We start from the raw sequence: 21,849 nt of genomic DNA on the forward strand, positions 1-21,849 counted from the left end.
TGTCTGCTGGGCTGATGTGTGGTGGTCATGCTCGTGTAAGAGAATTAAATATGGCTTCACGTGAATGGGGTGAGTGGTTGGGGTGTTTTATATAGGCCTGTGGGTCAGTCAGTGCCAGGCAGAGGGGAGTTTATAGAAAGTAGGCCACAGGCCTGTGAGGCAGGGTTGGAGAGTTAAAGGTATGCAAGTTGGTACTCAGAATGCAGGCAGCCACAGATGATCTCAGGGTTATTAAAGGGAGTTTTCTACTTTTCTACACTAATATTTAGACATTATTAACTATCTAGATTATTAAGTGAGCTATAGTTAGCAGCTCTTTGCTGATAGTTCTGTAAAGACCTCAATCAACACGGATGTGTCCGAACAGCTGAAGGTTTAAGATGGTTTCTGTATCTGTATAAAGACTCATCCTGCCTACCCTTTATTCATGCTAGCCCTCACTTTCTGTTATCTTTCTTAATACATAGCACAGTGATGACTGACGGTAAACAAACCAGTATACACTATATTGCCAAAAGTATTGCATCATCTGCCTTGACTGGCATATGAATTTAAAATACATCCCATTCTTAATCCATAGGGTTTAATATGACATCGGTCCAACCTTTGCAGCTATAACAGCTTCAACTCTTCTGGGAAGGCTTTCCACAAGGTTTAGGAGTGTGTTTATGGGAATTTTTCACCATTCTTCCAGAAGCACATTTGTGAGGTCACACACTGATGTTGGACCAGAAGGCCTGGCTCTCAGTCTCCACTCTCATTCATCCCAAAGGTGTTCTATGGGGTTGAGGTCAGGACTCTGTGCAGGCCAGTCAAGTTGATCCACACCAAACTCTCTCCTCCATGTCTTTATGGACCTTGCTTTGTGCACTGGTGCACAGTCATGTTGGAACAGGAAGGGGCCATCCCCAAACTGTTCCCACAAAGTTGGGAGCATGGAATTGTCCAAAATCTCTTGGTATGCTGAAGCATTCAGAGTTCCTTTGACTGGAACTAAGGGGCCAAGCCCAGCTCCTGAAAAACAAGCCCACACCATAATCCCCCCTCCACCAAACTTTACACTTGGCACAATGCAGTCAGACAAGTACCGTTCTCCTGGCAACCACCAAACCCAGACTGGTCCATCAGATTGCCAGATGGAGAAGCATGATTGGTCACTCCAGAGAAGGTGTCTCCACTGCTCTAGAGTCCAGAGGCGGCGTGCTTTACACCACTGCATCTGACGCTTTGCATTGCACTTGGTGATGTATGGCTTGGATGCAGCTGTTACCATGGAAACCCATTCATGAAGTTCTCTGCCACTGTTCTTGAGCTAATCTGAAGGCCACATGAAGTTTGGAGGTCTGTAGCCATTGACTCTGCAGAAAGTTGGTGACCTCTGCACACCATGACCTCAGCATCCACTGACCCTGCTCCGTCATTTTACGTGGCCTACCACTTGGTGGCTGAGTTGCTGTGGTTCCCAATGGCTTCCACTTTGTTATAATACCACTGACAGTTGACTGTGGAATATTTAGGAGCCAGGAAATTTCACCACTGGACTTGTTGTACAGTGTAACGGGATTTGCCGGACCAAAGGACCCAAAAGCAGACACAGGAATCAAGCACTTTCAAGTCCGTTTAATCAGGAAAAAGGTTCGATACACGGGAGGTCAAAACAAGCAGGCAGAGGTACAAAAAACGGCAGGCTAACTCGGAAACTAGGACGGGAAACTGGGTCAAATAAATCACGAAGGTCAATCAGAAGTAAGGCTCGAAGGAATTGGACACAAAGGAAACAAGACGATCTCGCACAGCAGACAGGGAGTGAATGAGCTAAATACACGAGGAGGGGAACACTCAGCCGGGGATCACCAGGTGCAGTCACTCGACAATCAACACAGGTGAGACACATGAGGATGATCAGGACACAGGGAAACAGGTAGGGATGGGCAGGAAGGAGTGATCTGGAAAAGAGACACAAGGTAAGTATCCAAAATAAAACAGGAAATGACAGACTAGAAACATGAGGGAAAAAGTAACTTAACTAGGTCAACCTGGAGATGTGACAGTACCCCCCCCTCCACGGCTGGCTCCAGACGGCCCAGGAACATCAGGATGTTCATTGTGGAAGTTTTGATGAGCTCTGGGTCCATGATGTCTCTAGCGGGGACCCAGGAGCGCTCTTCAGGGCCATAACCCTCCCAATCCACCAGATACTGATAGCCACGGCCTCTTCTTCTGGCGGCTAGCAACTTTTGACGGTGTAGACTCTTTCTCCATCAACTAAACGGGGAGGAGGGGGCTTGGTGGTGGGGACCAGAGGGCTGGATTTGGCGGGTTTAAGTTGACTGACGTGGAATGCAGGATGGACTCTCATGGTTCTGGGTAGTTTTAGTTGGACAGTTACAGGATTAATAACTTTGGAAATAGGAAGCGGACCAACGAACCTGGGAGCGAGCTTCTTAGAATCCAGACGCAGAGGCAGGTTTTTAGTGGATAGCCAAACTTTGTGTCCACAGTGATACTTGGGGCCTCAGACCTTTGCGATCAGCCGCCGCCTTGTGTCTGGCTGAAGCTCGGAGGAGGGCTTGTCTGGCTCGCTCCCAGGTCCGCGACAACGTCGCACCAGGGTCCAGGCAGAGGGACAGATACCTCCTTATCTAGGGCAGGAAAAAGAGGAGGTTGAAAGCCGTACACACACTGAAAGGGGGACATGCCAATTGATGAGTTAATAAGTGAGTTATGTGCATATTCTACCCACACGAGCTGGTTGGACCATGAGGAAGGGTTCTGGGAAGCCAGAATGCGCAGGCCCGTCTCCATTTCTTGATTCATCCGCTCAGTTTGTCCATTCGATTGAGGGTGAAATCCAGAGGAGAGGCTCACAGTGGCTCCAATCAGCGAACAGAATTCCTTCCAGAACCTGGAGGTGAACTGGGGCCCCGGTCCGACACCACATCTCTAGGGAGACCATGTAGACGAAAAACATGGTGCAGCATAGCCTCGGCTGTTTCCTTGGCAGAGGGCAACTTGGGTAAAGGGATAAAATGAGCCATTTTAGAAAATCTGTCCACCACTGTGAGAACAGTGGTGTTACCTTCTGAGGTGGGGAGTCCCGTGACAAAGTCCAGGGATATGTCGGACCAGGGCCTCTTGGGTACCGGAAGAGGATGGAGCAGACCTGCCGGATGCTGATGGGAGACCTTACTGGAGGCACAGGTGGGGCAGGCTGAGATGAATTCCGAAACCTCCTTGTCCATAGAGGGCCACCAGAAACGTTCTTTAAGGACCCCCAGAGTTCGGCTAACACCCGGGTGGCAGGAAAACCGAGAGGAGTGTGCCCATTGGATAACCTGGGAGCGGAGCTCAGGAACAACAAACAGGCTACCAGGTGGACAGTTCACAGGGGTTAACATTATGGATGGCCTCCTGGACTTTTCTCTCTATCTCCCAAGTAACATTAGCAACAACACAGGAACGTGGGAGGATCAGTTCAGGTTCTGCTTTTGCTCCTCATTAGAATGGATTCTAGAGAGAGCATCAGGCTTAACATTCTTATTACCAGGTCGATAGGATAGGGTAAAATTAAAACGATTAAAGAATAATGCCCACCTGGCTTGCCTGGCATTCAGTCTCTTGGCTGTTTGAAGATATTCTAAATTTTTGTGGTCAGTCCACACCAAGAAGGGTTGAGAAGTTCCTCCAGCCAATGCCTCCACTCCTCCAGTGCCACTTTGACTGCCAGCAGCTCCCGGTTGCCTACATCGTAGTTGCGTTCAGCTGCAGAAAGCTTGCGTGACAGGAAGGCACAGGGGTGGAGACGATCATCCTTGGAAGAACGTTGAGACAATACAGCTCCAATGCCTACATCAGATGCGTCTACCTCAACAACAAACTGATTGTTAGTGTCAGGCAGAATGAGGACAGGAGCAGAAGAAAAACAGTTCTTAAGTCTGACAAAAGCTGCATCAGCAGCAGAGTTCCACAAAAATTGCCTCTTAGAGGAGGTAAGCTCATGCAGGGGTGAGGCAATAATGCTAAAGTTCGAATGAATTTTCTATAAAAGTTGGCAAACCCCAGAAATCTTTGAAGTTCTTTATGGGAAGAAGGTACTGGCCAATCTTTGACAGCACTAACCTTTTCAGGGTCCATCTGGATCTGACCTTCTGCAATGATGTATCCTAAGAAGGTAACGGAAGGTCTGTGAAACTCACATTTCTCGGCTTTGAAAAAGCTGGTTCTGAAAGAGGCGCTCCAGGACCTTTCTGACATGGCTGATGTGGGTTTGCTCATCCGAGGAAAAAATTAGGATATCATCCAAGTAAACGAATACAAAGTCATTTAACATATCCCGCAGAACGTCATTGACCAGGGCTTGAAAAACTGCAGGAGCGTTAGTAAGGCCAAAGGGCATAACTAAATATTCGTAGTGACCCGTGGGAGTGTTAAATGCTGTCTTCCATTCATCCCCTCCCTTATTCTGACTAGGTGATAAGCATTTCGCAGATCCAGCTTAGTGAATATTTTAGCTTCACTTAAGTGTTCAAAAGCAGATGAGATCAAAGGGAGGGGGTACCTGTTTTTCACGGTGATGTTGTTAAGGCCCCGGTAGTCAATGCATGGCCGAAGCGATTTGTCCTTCTTGTCCACAAAGTAGAAACCAGCTCCTGCAGGTGAAGAGGACGGCCGAATTATCCCTGCCGCCAGAGACTCCTCCACATACTGCTCCATTGCCTGTCTTTCGGGAGCAGAGAGAGTAAAGTCTCCCTTGGGAGGAAACTCCAGGTAAGAGATCAATGGCACAGTCATAAAGTCTGTGTGGAGGTAGGGATTTAGCTTTAGCTTTGTTGAAAACTTCCTTCAGGTCATGGTAAAAGTCAGGAACTTGGGATAAGTCAGGATAATCAGAGTCAGGGTGAGGTACTGTTACCGGAACTTTCTGGGGTTTACTATGAAAACAAGTCAGACTGCAATTTATTCCCCAGTCAGTTATTTGTCCTGAAGCCCAATCAATCTTAGGGTTGTGAATCTCGAGCCAGGGTCTCCCTAAGATTATCTCATGATTGAGGGAGTCAAAAACATGAAAACTGATTTGTTCACTGTGTGAGTCAGGAAAACGAATGGTCACAGACTGGGTGCGGTGAGTAATTCTGCCCATTGAACTGCCATTAACCGCGCAGACCTCCAGGGGATGATTCAGGTTGAAAGTCGTAAGGCCGAGTCTCCTAACCAGGAGAGAGTTCATCAGATTAGCATCAGATCCTGAATCAATGAATGCTTTCACAGTCTTAATGTCTTTGGCTTCAATGGAGACTTCAGGGAGTAATTGGGCAGGATTGTTAAATATGAGGTTGCGACTCACCACAGTCTGTAGTCTAGGGGATCTCCGTCTGATAGGGCAGTCAACCAAAAGATGACCCAGTTGTCCACAATAGATGCAGCGCCCTCCTTCATTCGACGGAGACGCTCATCTGGAGTGAGCCTGGTGCGGCCTAGCTGCATGGGTTCCTCAGGTTGGGCATCGGTGACCAGCGGGAGTGAGGCAGGTCTTCTCCCGGCCTGGGGAAGATCAGCTGGGCTGGACCTCCTAGTGTAAGCAGGATAAAAACGTTCCCGCTGCCTGCCTCTATCCTTCTCTCTTTCTAAGAGTCTCTTATCAATTTTAATGGCCAGAGCAATCAAAGAATCTAAATCTTGAGGAAGATCAAAAGTCACTAGATGGTCCTTTAATTTCTCAGATAAGCCTTCAAAAAAGGCATCAAGCAGGGCAGTGGAATTCCAATCACTTTCAGCAGATAATGTTCTAAATTCAATGGCGTAGTCAGACACATTTCTACGCCCCTGCTTAATTCTAGTTAAGGCCCTGGCTGCTTCTCTGCCTGGCTGAATGTTTTGAAATACCTGAGTAAAGGCTTTAGTGAACGCCGCCAAGGAGTTACAGATGTCCGATCTCCTGCCCCACTCCGCAGTGGCCCAACGGCTGGCTCTGTCCGTCAGGTGAGAGACGATGAAGGCGATCTTGACCCGGTCCGAGGGGAAGGCAGCTGCGTTGAGTTCAAGTGAAGCTCACACTGTGTCAAGAACGTCTTGCAGTCGCCAGAATCCCCGGAGAATTTCTCTGGTCTGGAAAGCTGGGGAACGAGTGAGGGAGACGCTGCAGGCAGAGAAGGCTGGGTAGCCGGCTCAGGAGGCAGAGGAGGAGCGTTATCATTTTTCGACAGGTTGATCTGGATCATCTGCGTGATGGTGCTGAGCTGTGCTCCCAACTCAGCCGTGGTAGTCTCTTGTCGTCCGGCCAACTGCTGCACTAACTGTCCAAGCGCTTTAATTTGCTCATCCTGTTGAGCAAGGCGCTGACCCTGCGCTTTGAGCGCCTGTCGCAGCGGGTCAGAGTCTGCTGGATCCATTGTTGGCGAGATCGTACTGTAACGGGATTTGCCGGACCAAAGGACCCAAAAGCAGACACAGGAATCAAGCACTTTCAAGTCCGTTTAATCAGGAAAAAGGTTCGATACACGGGAGGTCAAAACAAGCAGGCAGAGGTACAAAAAACGGCAGGCTAACTCGGAAACTAGGACGGGAAACTGGGTCAAATAAATCACGAAGGTCAATCAGAAGTAAGGCTCGAAGGAATTGGACACAAAGGAAACAAGACGATCTCGCACAGCAGACAGGGAGTGAATGAGCTAAATACACGAGGAGGGGAACACTCAGCCGGGGATCACCAGGTGCAGTCACTCGACAATCAACACAGGTGAGACACATGAGGATGATCAGGACACAGGGAAACAGGTAGGGATGGGCAGGAAGGAGTGATCTGGAAAAGAGACACAAGGTAAGTATCCAAAATAAAACAGGAAATGACAGACTAGAAACATGAGGGAAAAAGTAACTTAACTAGGTCAACCTGGATATGTGACATACAGGTGGCATCCTATCACAGTACCACGCTGGAATTCACTGAGCTCCTGAGAGCGAGCCATTCTTTCACTAATGTTTGTAGAAACAGTCTGCATGCCTAGGTGATGATTTTATACACCTGTGGACATGGAAGAGATTGGAACACCTGATTTCACTGATTTGGATGGGTGAGTGAATACTTTTGGCAATATATTGTATCTATCCAAGATTTAAATACATTGTTAATTGTCATCTCTATGATTTCATTTTTGTGTGGTGTCCTCCAAAGTCACTCATATTAACTACTATAATTGTCTGTGTGTCTGTCTCAATTTGTCACACACTTGCTTTGCTCCAGTTGTCCTTGATTCCTCTCAGAAGACTTCTTGGGTGTACTGGTTCAAAACTGGTGCCATAGAAAAATCACAAATATGGACAGATTTTCCAAAAAAAAATCCAAAATCGTTGCGCCTTTTGCTTCAGTTTGCCCCTTTCCGCATTCCCCATGATGTCACTTCCCTTGTACGCATACGCTCACTCCACCACAAGGCCGAAGAACAGACAACACTCGCTTTCAAACAGGGGCGGACTTTACCATTAGGCTAAGGCAGGCGATTGTCTTGTGAAGACATAGTTCACTTACTCCTCTCTCCTGCACTGCCGGTATTCTGGATGTTTGAATTGAGGCGTTTCAAAGACAACACCTGCACACTGTCCAGCTTGCAAAGAAAAGGGGTATTTATTTGCAGTGTTTCAGTACTAGACCTTCATCAGGCGACCTGTGTTTAGTACCAAAGCTTTGCAAATAAACACCGCTTTTCTTTGCAAGTTGGACAATGTGCAGGTGTTGTCTTTGAAATGTTTGCTGGATACCTTGCCCGCCGATGCACCTGTCCTTAGAAATAGATGTACGAAATAGGGGTGCACGATAACTATCGGGCCGATAGTTATCGTGCCGATAACAGGAAATTATTATGTCATTCTTATCGGTCCGATATCATTACGCCGAGCCCCGATAACATATATATTTTTGTCAGCACGGCAGTGCTGGCGTTTGTTTTCTTTCTCAGAAGACTACACATTTCAAAACAGAAGGTGGCGCCGCAGTACACGACCTGCTATTAAAGCACCAAAGAAGAAGAGAAAGTAGCAGCCCCTGTGCTAAAATACTAACAACACGGTGGTGTTATTCAGTATTTACGGGGAGGATAACATGACCGTGTGTGTAGAATTTGCTCTGCAAAGGTCGCAAAGAGTAGAAAGAAGTCCTCGACGGATCTTATAAGTCACTTCAGAGTCATCATCCTAGCGACGTTAAAATGAAGCGGCAGCAGCCACTAGCCTTAGCGGCGAGCATTAGCAGCGAGCATTAGCAGGCATTGAAAACTGCAGAAAGTTTACCAGAGCCAAAAGGCGCAACGCTATAATAACAAAATCAGTCTGACAGTCTCCTGATCCATCGCTACTTTCAAAGACGTGTACCTGCCTGCTCTGTTTGACGTGGTTTCATTCAGTCTGATCGACGTTAGGGACAGAAGTTTAGCCACAGACCACGGTGGACTTTACATTCTTAACCTATCTCTGATATGACTTATGTCAGTGCATATTTTTAATCTTTATGTAAAACATCAGCTCGCTTTAATTCTGGCTTAAGCAAAAAAAAACAAAAAAAAAAAACAGACCCCCAAATATCTCCATTTGTTAAGCATAACAGCCTGTTATCATTTGGTTTTATGTCAGTTGTTTGTGTATGTTGTACTTGGTACTCAAATGTTTAACTAAAAAAAGTGAACTATAATGACAGTTATAAAGTCAGAATGGTTCTTCGTGTTTTGAAAAACATGAGTGATATTAGTTAAAATTAGTTATAAATATCTTTGCTCTCTACATAGTAACCCCTTCTTACCCCCAGATGTGCATAAACACATCAAATAAACTTCTTTTGTTAAATCAACAATTGAAAAAAATATATCAGTTATTATCGGTTATCAGCCATCAGGAGTAGGAAATTATCGGTTATCGGTATCGGTTCAGAAAAATAGTTATCGTGCATCACTAGTACAAAGTAACCTTTCAAATGTGAATTTAAGCGTTTAACACTTATTAAAATCATTAAATACTGAGTAAACTTTCACATTAAAGATTGTTACAAAGTCCAGCAGTAACAAAGAAGACACTTTTTTAATCTGTGAAGGGAAATTCACACTTTACACTCCACATCTATTAATCGCAGGCTGAGTTACATGCAACCACACACTGACAGGACAGATGTCAGAGTGTTGGCCTTGCTGCTGGGCACTTCCATAGTACTTGGGAAATGAACTGGCACCTCTCTGGCTACCGGGCCAGTCCAGATATGATCTGAACGAGACTCAAACCGGCGACCCTTCGATTTCCAGCCCAAGTCCTTACAGACTGACTCACAGAAACAGAAACTAGTCATTTAGTTTGAGAAAAACACAGGACAAAATCAAACTGTACTGCCTGCCTTCTCTGTCAAATAGTGGTCTGAAAGTCAGGACTAATCCTGGTAATCCTGGTATCAGATTAGGGCAGGGCAATTAATCGTAATGCCAAATTTGTGTCAAAATACCAGTATAAAACTTTTTCTTTGCAGCAGAATGCTGTCATGCAATCATTCTATTGCCATATTTTTAGAATAGTGTACAAAAAAGTCAAATTTTCTTTATTTTTGTATGTTTATCTTATTAAATATGAGAATCATATAAAAAAATACCACTCCCATTAGTACAACAGTTCATATCCAATTGCTCGTTTTTGTTGTAAAATGCATGAGATGAGGAACTAAAGAAATAATCGCTTATTAAATCGCAATATTGGGTAAAAAAAGTCGCCATGAGATTATTTTCCCAAATCTGGAGCCTAATATCAGATGAAGATACAGGTCCAACAAACAAACCAGCAACTCATGACCTCATTTTGTCCGAAAAGCCAGCTAACTCTAACGTTTATAGAGAAAAACACCATAAAAACGCAGATTATCTTGTGTGTTTTGGTGTGTTTTGGCAGTAAAGCAATCAGGGCTTTGTTGGCTATCGGCAGGTCTGCTTACAGGTTTATTTGTTCATTGTAGTCTCTGCAAGTAATGTATAATTTATTACTCAGACCGTTTTGTTTATGTTCTTTTAAAAAAAAATTGTGCCTTCTGCAAAATACTATATACTATAGCAAAAAAAAACAAGAACAAATGCAAAATATAGCACAGTGAATTTTTATCAGACTGTTTTTAATTGCTAACAAAATAACCAAATACTTTCTTCGTAAAAATGTCAACCAGCTGTGTTTTATAAATGCTCGATTGTTGTCAGAGACAAATGATGGCAGGTTTTCATGAGACAAACTCACTCTGAGATCTTGCAGGAATTAATTTGCCATGGTTTTATTGTGAGTTATCATTGCCAGATGCTACCAAGAATTCCTTATCAGTTAATTTACACACAAAGTTGCAGAAGATAGGCTGGAAAATGTTGGCATGCTACACGCCCTCTGGCTTCACCAACAAATGCCAACATTGCAATGAGGCCAAGCCAGCAGACAGAGGAGGGGGAACGCCATCATATCACCATCGTCTCCTCTAGCCTAAAATACTGAATGGCTTATCAGAAGAAGCTTCCTCTCCCAGAGTTAAGAGGATAGAGGCTCAGCAGTAGAGTCCATCATCTTGAACGGTCCCAGGTTTGGTTCCCAGTGGTTGCATGTCAGCGACAGGCGTATGCCGTGCAGTTTCAAGCCAGCTCTACAGCAGTTGCGGTGGAATGTCGGCTCACGCTGTGTGACTGACACGTTTATGACGTTCACGAGCTGAAGCTCACACCGCAAGAGTGAACTCAGGACAGACTATGACATATGTCTATGGACTTAGCTTTGAAAAAGTCATAAAAAGGCATATCCTCTCTGTCTTTCTCTCTCTCTGGATTTAATTTACAGTTGGATTTATTCAACAGTTTCATTTCCAAAGAAATTTACAAAAGTATAATACTAATAATAGTAGAAAAAGTGTTAGAATTGGGATCAAAAATGGGTTTAACTTTAGTTTAACTTTAGATTGTACAGATTCTGTTTCTTTTTGAAATTTGCAGGAATCCATATCATGGTGATGTGGGGATTGAGGATCTTCAGCTCATCTAATGTGCTGCGGCATTTATACAGTGTTGACCTTCACCCAGCAGATATGGAAGCTTCTGTTCATTGCTCATGCAGGTGAATTATTTTAGTCTGCTGTTGAAGAGTGGAAAGAACTTTTCTCTGATGTACAACAGGCAGGTGGCTGGAAAGTGCAGCTCTGTTTCCACCTTCTGTTGGCTGCAGTGGGTGCACAGATCCAGCTTTGATTCAGATACATACATTGAGTCTGTGCATCGTCATACAGTTCCTCAGTCACAGTGTTTAAGGAATCTACAATTGCATATTCCCTATTTTGGGACAAATAGAATTCCAGTTTGCTTTGTTTTTGGTCAATTCTTGCCAATGAGTGAACTAGTTCTTTGTTGTTGAACATTTGGGTTTAAGCTGGTTGGTTTTGGTTCTAAGGACTCTGTGGGTGAGCAAAGTCTCTGTACTGGCTGTCTGAGGGGGGCGCTCTCAGCAGTCTCTGTGGAGGTCAGGGCTTTATTATGGAGCATTTCTTTCAGTACAAAATTTGAATGCTCTCTTTTGTATTTTGATGAGTAATGGGTATCATCCTTATTCTGCTCTGCATGCATTACTTGGTGTTTTCTGTTGGACACCAAGGATGGATTTACATAATTCTGCATGCAAAGTCCCAGTCTGATGTTTGCCCTATTTTGTAAAGTCTAGGTTTGCCCTCACAACCATCTCTCTCTTTCTCGATATCTCTCACCACCCCTCTAACCATCTCTCAGTCAAACACACAAACAGCATCACTATCCCTGTCAACCGAAGGTCTGCAGGTAGGCCTATTTCCTGCTCGTTTATTTCCATTATTGTAGTCAGGGAAGGCACATTTTCAAGGCATGCCTTTGAGTGTGGGCAGGCAGTCAACCAAAATATCAAACATGCCAGAGATCCATCCGACCAGTCAGTGAGACTTCCAAGTGGGTGTTGTGACTCAAAATTTGTGTCTAAATTGGATGAAATTCACACAGTGGATGCCAGGCTTTAGCGTTCTTGGGCAAGACACTGAAACTGCTCCCAATGCTTTAAATACTCATGGACACTTGACGTAGAGGCCTCTGCCACCAGTGTGTGAATGAGTGAATGGGACCTGCAGTGTAAAAAGTGCTATGCATGCTCTGGTCCATTCACCAATTCCATTTCTGCCCTCACTAAATTGCAGAACCCAGGTGAAACTACTTCTGATATATGCACAGAGACTGATCAGCTGGTAATCCAGGGTGAAACAAGACCATTCCCTAAAGGTGATTGGAGGAATGTTCTGCCTGTCACATTCATGACGGGCCAATCAGAGCGAGACAAAATAACATTGTGTGCATGTGCTACTCTTAAGCTGACAGGCTTCCACTCACCTTAGATAGTTAAGAGCAGAGCTTCTCTGTGAATAAAAGTGATGTGCAGAAACATTTTCTCTGCCAAGACAAGCTTTAGGTGTGGCTCTCTGCTCTTGTTTTAAAGAATCGGTTCCAGTTCTGATTAAACTGCTGCTTTCCTACAGCTACATCCGAGCTAATAGCTACCGGCTAACCCCACCTGTCATGATCGCATACCTAGACCGAAGCAGACCAGCAGAAGATTCTTGTCGTCCTTACAAATAAAGAATGAGGACTGCGAATGACGGCATAAGTCATGCTCATTTGGTCCATTAGCTGCTCTGTCTCAGTGTCTGATTTAAAAAACATACCACACTAATAATCTTCAAGCTCCAACATTCCTATAGAGCGTGGCGGCTTCATGCAGTTTGCTCTTGACTTGTGTCTGAATGTAGAGATGAGCTATCAGCGCAGAGGTGAAACGTCAAAATCCTTAACATTAATGGGATATTTTCCTTTGTTGGCCATTCATGTTTATTAATGAAGGCTGTTTGTTTTCTTTGAGCATATTCACCTATAAAGCATGTATTATTCTGCCTTGGATTAGTCTAACTCAGTGGTCCTCAACCTTGTGGTCCGGACCCCCTTTGGGGGCGCAAGACACTCTTAAGGGGTCACCAGATGCCTTAAAAAAAACAAAGAATATTTTTTTAAAATTACACTGTTGGTACTTCACACCAGTTTTACCAAATGTCAACCCTTTTTCATCACTTTTTAACATCAATTTAGCCAATTTTAGAACATTTCTGCCACTTAAAACCCATTTTTATCCATTTTAAACCCTTTCCGTCACTTTTTTCTGCCTCTTCTAAACCAATTCTTGTCACTTTCTGCCTATTGTTGCCACTGTTGATCCATTATTGCCTCTATCAATCCTTTTACAGCCCATTTTTGCCAGTTTATATCAGATTTTCATCCCATTCCACCTACTTTCCATCAATCTTTTGTACTTAAAGACCATTTCAGCCACTTTTAATCCCCTCTTACCACTTTTGTGCCTGTTTTTGCCACTTTAACCCAAATCTATTTTTCAGAAATCTAATTTTACCTCCTTTTCCACCTTTTTTTTGCCATTATCAACCAATTTTAGCATTGTTTAAACAATTTTAATTATGTTTGTAAAAAAAGTTATTTTCACTTAAAGTTTATTCACTACACAAAGAATAAATAAAGATATTTGTTCCATTGATAAGAGTGGTTATTATTCAGGTCAAATATAAAATATGGTTTTCACAGCTTAACTTCACAATCAACCATGATTTTGCTGACTTCCATGGGCCCCCAGTTTGGCTGGGTCCCAGAGACCTCCCCCTTTTTCCCCCCTTATGGACACCCTTGTCTGCAATATTCTTGAGTGTGCATGGCTGTGTCCAACCACCTTCAGGAACAGTAGGGGTCCCCGGGCTCTGGCACCTTTATTTTGGGGGTTGCAGGCTGAAAAGGTTGAGGTACCCTGGTCTACCTAACACTAAAGGTGGCCTACCAGAGAATCTCACAAAGACAACCCAAGTAAATACAAAATTCAGTTTCTAGATGATGATTTTATTTATTCAGGTAAATAAATCCAAACCTATCTGTCCCTGTGTGAAACAGTAATTTCCCCCTGATCCTAATAACTGGTTGTTCCATCCTTGGCAGCAACAACTGAAATCAAGCGTTTGTGATAACTGCTGATGAGTCTTTCTCATCTCTGTGGAGGAATGTTGTCCCACTCTTCTTCACAGAATTGTTGTAACTCAGCCATATTGGAGGGTTTTCCAGCATGAACTGCCCGTTCAAGGTCACACCACAGCATCTCAGTTGGATTTAAGTCCAGACTTTGACTCGGCCACTCCAGACTTGCTGGTGTGTTTCAGGTCGTTGTCCTGCTGTATAACCCAAGAGTGCTTGAGCTTGGGGTCATATACTGATGTCCAGACGTTGGCCTTCAGGATTTTCTAGTAGACAGCAGAATTCATGGTTCTATCAATCACAGCAAGTGGTCCAGGTCCTGAAGCAGCAAAGCAGCCCCAGACCATCACACTGACACCACCATGTCTGACTGTTGGCATGATGTTCTTTTTATCAGATGCTGTTATTTTTACTCCAGATGTAATGGGACACACACCTTCCAGAAAGTTCTACTTTTGTCTGGTCAGTCCACAGAATATTTCCTAGAAGTCTTGGGAATCATCAGGATGTTTTTAGTCAAATGTGAGATGAGCCTTTGTGTTCTTTTTTGTCAGCAGTGGTTTTGGCCTTTGAACTCTCCCATGATGCCATTGTTGCCCAGTGTCTTTCTGATGGTTGAGTCATGAACTCTGACCTTAACTGAAGCCAGTGGGGCCTGCAGGTCTTTGGATGTGGTTCTGGGTTCTTTTGGGACCTCCTGGATGAGTCGTCATTGCACTCTTGGAGTCATTTTGGTTGGCTGACCACTCCTGGGAAGGTCCACCACCGTTCACAGTTTTCTCCATTTGTGGATAATGGCTCTGACCGTGGTTCTCTGGAGTCTCAAAGCCTTGGAAATGTCTCTGTAACCTTTTCCAGACTGACAGATTTCAATCACTTTGTTTCTCATGTGTTCTTGAATTTCTTTGGATGGTGGCATGATGCGTTTCCTTCTGAGATCTTGTTGCCAAGATCTGACAGCTTCTATTTAAGGGATTTCTACATTCAACTAATCTGGAGGTAATCAGGCCTGGGTGTGGCCAGTGAAACTGAACTCAGCTTTCCAAGAACTGTAGTTAATCACAGTTAACTCATGATTTAACAAGTGGGGAATTACTTTTTCACACAGGGACAAATAGGTTTGGATTTTTCCCCTTAATAAATAAAATCATCATTTAGAAACTGAATTTTCTATTTACTTGGGTTGTCTTTGTGAGATATTAGAATTAGTTTGAAGATCGGAAACATTTAAGTGTGATAAATATGCGAAAACATCAGAAATCAGAGAGGGGGCAGATACTTTTTCACGGCACTGTAAATGCTGGCTCACTGTGACATTGCTATGACTTACAGATAGCCATGGTTAATGTTGTTAGTTACGATGGAGCTTTTTCTGCCATGATGAGTCAATATGTCTGTTGTCAGAAAGGCACAGTGTATTTTTGTGCTTGCGTAAGAACCATCTCTGGCTGTCCCCATGTGCTCTCCTCGTCTCTTCCAACTGTGTCTGCTCCCCCTCTGTGTCACCCCAACCCTTGCCCTACTCATGAACCCCAGCATCACATGACCTTGTGTCCCAGACTGTCCTTTATGTGTGCATATGTCAGTGTGTGTCTTGCATAGCTCTTTGTGATTTGAGATCAGGTGGTCAGTTCCTGCTGTTTTGTGAAGTGAGTGGTGTATGTGTTTAAAAGTAAACAGAGTGCTGTGCACTTCATCTTTATGATTAAATACACATGCTCATCAGTGCTGCATAGCGTACATGGTGTCCTAGGCTCTCCTGTCTGAGTGCATGCGTATGTTTGGGTGTCCTACTTTGTCCTGATCATTTGGTCACCATATGCCATGAACAGGCTGGTGAACGCTCCCAGAGTGCTGTAATTTCTTCCTGCAGGAATGTCAGGAATTCTGTGTGTGGTGTTGGGGTGGGACGCACATAGGACCAAAGGGCTTTGGACACACATATCCACACACAGATTCAGGAGGACAGCACGTACTGCGCTCCACTTGAGAGGAGCTTTAACAAACCTACTGGCCAAGACTTATTTTAATTTTGCCTTCAAGCTTTGAAAGAGGGATTTCTATCCTGCTTCTGCACTTTTTATTGAACTCTGGTTCTTAAAGCGTTAGTGTAGGCCACATTTAGCCCTCCAAAGTTTAGTTAAAGAACGATTCGATTAGTTGGAATACCAACACTGCCTTGCAACAGCCTTATTTGGTGCTGACAGAGAGCCATATGAAGGCATATACTCAGCAGCCCTCATGAGCAGAATGCTGGGGCGACGTAGAGGCAGTTACAGAGGCATGATGAGTGGAATGAGATGGTAATGTGTGAAGCTCCTGCAGTATGCTAACTAACATGCCGTGCCTCTCGTGCTTCCCAATCCCCATTGATTATAGTGAATTTATACCCTTGGGCACAAGCATTGCACCGTTAGAGATCGAACATTTACAGTTTTTTAATGATGATTTTTATTCAGTGAAAAACGCCATCCAAACTTACTTGGCCCCATGTGAAAATGTCATGGCCCTCTTAACCTAATAACTGGTTGTGCCATTCTTGGTGGCAACCACTGCAGGTAAGCATTGGTGAAAATGTCTTTCCCATCAATGTGGGGGAATTTTAGCCCTCTCTTCTTTGCAGAATTGTTTTAATTCAGCCACATTGGAGGGTTTTCCAGCATGAACGGCCTGTTTAAGGTCATGCCAAAGCATCTCAGTGGAATTAAAGTCTGGACTTTGAGTCGGCCGCTCCATTATTTGAGCATATGGAGTACAAAAGTAGAAAACATGACAGTTCTGTATAAACACTGAAAAAGTAAAGTGCATGTAAACTTAAATAGTATTTCTGTCCTCTTGGAAATTGTGATAAACCTCACATAACCTGGTTATGGTTGGTTGTTGTTTGGTCAGTGCGGCCTCCGTCCATACAATGCGAATCACACGCACAGCGGCCCCCACTGGCCAGGAGGTGAATCGATTCAGAGGATTTGCTGAATCGATATTGAATTGGGGGAGGAAATATTGCAATGCATCGATTAATCGATATTTTTACCCACCCCTAGTTCTGGGTTCTTCTGTGACCTCCTGGATGAGTCGTCATTGCACTCTTGGAGTCATTTTGGTTGGCCAACCACTCCTCGGAAGGTTCACCACTGTTCCAAGTTTTCTCCATTTGTGGATAATGGCTCTCACTGTGGTTTTCTTGCATCCCAAAGCCTTAGATATAGTTTAGTAACCCTTTCAGGACTCTCGGTTTCAGTGGCTTTGTTTCTCATCTGTTCTTGTATTCCTTTGGATGGTGGCATGATGCATTGCTTTTTGAGATCTTGTAGCCTACTTCACCTGGTCAGATAGCTTCTATTTAAGGGATTTCTCCATTTAAAGGCTCTGGCAATAATCAGGTCTTGGTGTGGCTAGTGAAACTGAACTACAAGTGCTCATTTTTAATTTTAAACATTAGATCAAACCTAATTAAAGGAACTTGTCATTAAGTCAGGGGTGTTCAAACTATAGCTTAGAGGCCAAATTTGGCCCACTGTCCACTAGGGGTGTAAAGGTACGTGTATTGTACCGTACTGATTCAGTACGGGCCTATTGGTACCACAGAAAATGACAGCAACAGCCTGAATATTCCCAGATACAAGTGTCCTGTTTAGGAACACTTTGTTTCCCAGTCAAATACAACAGTGGACAAAGACAACAACTGTAGCGCTGACAATATTCAGCAGCTGTGTCGCTGACAGCACGTCATCCAGCGGACCAATCAAAGCATCTGAAAAGCTCCACTCACACAAGAACATCACTGTAATGAGGAGGAACAATAAAAAGTCTCACCAGCCAGTTATGAACTTCCCATAATTTTAGATCTTTTTATTATAACAATGGTGCTCTGGTTTTATGAATCAAATTAATTCTACCTTCAACTATCAGCCTGAGAGGAGGGGGAGAGGGGACTCCATCATGTCTGCAGCTACGTCATAGGTAAAGTTATCCTCAGATTTCACAGGGCTCTAACCTCTTAAACCACCTAGACGGGCTATGAAAAGTTCTCCCAAACTTTGTAGTAGGTCCCATTGGTTAAAAAAGTAATCCAGTGCTGAAGTCCGTGTTAAAATCGGCAGGAAATATGCTAATTAGCATACTTAAAAAGCTAAAGCACGGTTGTATGATGATACGTTCAAGTTGGCTGGGAAATTTTAGTGTTGAAAGAATGGGTATAAATATGTCAATATATCAATGAAAATAACCTAGTAATTCAAAATGTGTTTATTTATTTATTAGTATTTTCATTTATTGAAGACCTTTTGGAAGGATGTTGCAGCATTATTGATAATTTAAATGTAATTTATTCAGCCTATTTATTGTAATACAATTTAATACACTTAAAAAATTGTAATCTGGGGGTGCGCCGGTAGTCGAGTGGTAAAGGTGCGCGCCATGTACACAGGCAACCCAGGTTCAAATCTGGCCCGTGGCACCATTCCCTGCATGTCTCTCCCCGCTCTCTTCCCTGTTTTCGACTCTCACCGCTGTCCTATCAAATAAAGGCATAAAGGCCAAAAATAGATCTTAAAAAACATATAATCTGTCATTTACTTGCTTTAATCGTACTGAAAATGTACCAAACCGTGACTTCAAAACCGAGGTAGGTACTGAACTGAAATTTTCCCATTCTGTTACACCCCTACGGTCCACTATTGAATGGCCCACAGGTAAAATTTTACAGGTAAAATGAATCTGGCCCACGTTAGAACATGAAACTTTCGCCTGACCCGACTGTACTTCTTTGTTTCAGTGCGGCCATGCTAATTCTCTAGACAAACATTCTGACAAGAAGAATTTTTCTTGATGTTTTTTTTACATTTCTGATTAAACTAAGAATAAACTGTAAATGGTAAATATATTGGAGACCAAAATAAAAATATCTTTATTATAACGCCCTAGTTGATTACCACAGCAGATAGCACAACCAGTAGAGTTCCAGGTACGTAGCCAGTGCTAGCCGGGGCCAATTAGGGCCCTGAAATCTGATTGGCTTCCCTAAAATCCTGAAATTGGTTGGCTTCTTGTCTTTTCAATCACTAATTAGACATGTGGGCATACTTAATCACTGAGAATATCTTAACCTGTATCAGATTGGTTTTTCTCACTTTGATATTGTCATAGAGCGTTAAAAAGTTTGGACACCCCTACAGTAGGCTACAGTAAATACAGGAGCAGCAGATTAATGCAAAATCAGCATTAGAATAAACAGATTTCAAAGTCTGAATTCATTGCTATGATAAGAAAGAATATGTGCATGGTTCACCTGCTGAATGAAGACCATCATTACAAATTTCTTTTAGCAGACTCTTTAGTCTTGTTTGACCTTTTCTATCAACTTCCCAGATCAAGGAAATGATACGTTGTTTTTCTTCTTTAGAGCTGTTTCATAACTCAGCAAATTCACTTATGTCTAATCTGATTTGCGGAGAATGTTACAGGCATGCTCGATTGAGAATGAGTTTTAATGCTGATCAGCCGCTGAACACTGGATTCACCAAGGCAACACCTTTGGGATATTTCTGCCCTGTAGCTTTGATTGTGACCGCCATTCACTTTCTCCTTTCACCCCCCCACAGACGATGACGTGGACCTGGAGCAGCTGGTGAACGACATGAACTCCTCCATGGAGAGCGTGTACTTGACGCAGGCAGATACTGCTCTGCTCCTCAATAACGGACACATGCACACCCAGCATCACCACCACCAGCACGTGCACCCTGTCTACCCAGGACATGGGCAGGCCCAGCGCCGTCATACCCCACCCTTACCGCCTTCCTCCCCCTCCAAAGAGAGACCTCGGCACTCCCAGCCAATGCACATTCAAGCTGTCAGGTAGATGCCCCTGCACCTTGCACTGATATCATTGTTTTATTCTTGAAGAGCTCAAAATTCTACCTGGCTAAGTGAAAAACACTAAAGAAGACCTTTGTATCACCTCAGGGAGAATACTCTAGAGCAGTGATACTCAACCTGTGGCTCTGGAGCCACATGTGGCTCTTTTGTGATTATTTGAGCCTCTTTTATGTCTTCATTTTAAATGATATTCCCCAAGAAAATCTTAAAAAAAGGGAAACTTTTCTGCCTTTTTTCACCATTTTTTGCCATTCTTCACCTATTTAAGCTACCTTTTGCCATTAAATACCACTTTTTTTGCCACGTTTTACCCATTTTTTGCCACTTTTTTCAATTTTTGCCACTTTTATTCAGTTTTTGCCCATTTAAGCTAGCTTCAGTCATTAAATACCACTTTTTTCCTAGTTTTTGCTCATTTTATCCACTTCTTTTCGACACTTTTATCCCATTTTTGCCCCTTTTCACCATTTTTTTGCCACTTTTTGCCCATTTAAGCTACCTTTTGCCAGTAAATACCACTTGTTTCCTCTTTTTTGACCCATTTATCCTGCTACTTTTTGCCACTTTTCACCAATTTCAGCTACCTTCTGCCATGAAATACCGCTTTTTTGCCCATTTTTGCAACTTTTTTTCAATTTTTGCCACTTTTATCCCATTTTTGCAACTTTTTTTCAATTTTTGCCACTTTTATCCCATTTTTGCCCTTTTTTCCACTTTTTTCTTCCCATTGTTACCCATTTAAGCTACCTTTTGCCATAAAATATCACATGTTTTCTATTTTTGCCACTCTAGACTGCTTTTTGCTCATCTGAGTCATTTTTTACTGATTTTTTTGCCCTGTTTTTGCCACTTTTGGGCCATTTCATTCTACCTGGTACTCAGTTTTTTTGTCACTTCTAACCCATTCTTGCTTCTTTCTGACCCTTTTTGCACCTTTCCTCCCCATTTTCACCCCTTTTTATTGCTTTTTGACCATCTTTGCTACCTTTCACTTATTGTTATTGCTACTTCAAGCTGTTTTTTGCCACTTCTCACCACTGAGATTGTGGCTCTTGCAAAGGTATTCTTCAACAGTTTGGCTCTTTGGCTGAGCAGGGTTGAGTAACACTGCTCTAGAATGTCTTTTGCCCTGTATGCTTCTGTTAGTTTTTTACCATCTCAAACATAATTTAACAACCCTAAAAAGTTTGCTGCATTGCAGACTTTTTAGAGTAGAATGATAGCCTTCATCAAGCACTCACAGTGTTATCTTTCTTTCCCTGGCTACAGTCTGTAACGGTGTGTCTCCCTCTGCAGGTGCTTGCAGGAAGAGCAGCATCTGCGTCCAGCATCCCTGCCGGCCATTCCCAACCCTTTTCCTGAGCTCTGCAGCCCAGCTGGCTCTCCCATTCTCAGCCCCATACAGACATCCGACAACTACGTAAGCACACCCACCCTCACTATCTGCCATGAAACACAATCTCTCTATACAACCAACTGGAGAATATCTGCCCGTAAGTCTTCAATGCTTTCTAAATACATGGGTACCCTTCAGGCAGTGTGTGAGGGCGAGAAAGATACAAAAGGGTACCTGCTGTATGTGGCGGGACACCAGTACACTCAAATTGCAGAACAGCTGTAATAAAGTTAGCTTAATATGGACGACCTTATGACACAATTTTGCATTTCCTTCAGTATTGGACACATGACTTCAGGGGCAATTTGTTTTGTTTTGTTTTGTTTTTTTTTACTTTCAGGGCACCAGAAATAGCACTTTACCAACCTAGAGGGCACAAAAAAGGGTACTTAATTATTTTTTCCTGATTATAGAACACCATAGAAGGTGCTTTGTCAAATATGCCCACTAAGAAAGTCCTCAGTAAAACTGTGTCCACTAGTAGGGCCTCCT

At 43.4% G+C, this 21,849-nt stretch overlaps 1 protein-coding gene and 1 long non-coding RNA gene across 3 annotated transcripts in view; one reads left to right on the top strand and one right to left on the bottom strand.

The window, feature by feature from the left end:
* LOC121524148 (growth factor receptor-bound protein 10-like) overlaps positions 1–21,849 on the top strand; it is a 95,535-nt gene that overhangs the window by 20,969 nt on the left and 52,717 nt on the right. For both annotated transcript variants that reach the window (XM_041809394.1, XM_041809395.1), the window contains 2 exons: positions 19,685–19,940; positions 21,258–21,381. In XM_041809394.1, coding sequence (XP_041665328.1) covers positions 19,685–19,940; positions 21,258–21,381 — 380 coding nt within the window. The remainder of the gene's footprint in view (positions 1–19,684; positions 19,941–21,257; positions 21,382–21,849) is intronic.
* LOC121524149 lies at positions 1,601–2,232 on the bottom strand. The gene is made up of 2 exons (XR_005993097.1): positions 2,037–2,232; positions 1,601–1,946 (listed from the first exon to the last, which is right to left on the bottom strand). It is a non-coding gene; the product is annotated as an uncharacterized LOC121524149 (long non-coding RNA).

Source organism: Cheilinus undulatus, linkage group 16 (genome assembly GCF_018320785.1).
Source record: "Cheilinus undulatus linkage group 16, ASM1832078v1, whole genome shotgun sequence".
NCBI lineage: Eukaryota > Metazoa > Chordata > Actinopteri > Labriformes > Labridae > Cheilinus > Cheilinus undulatus.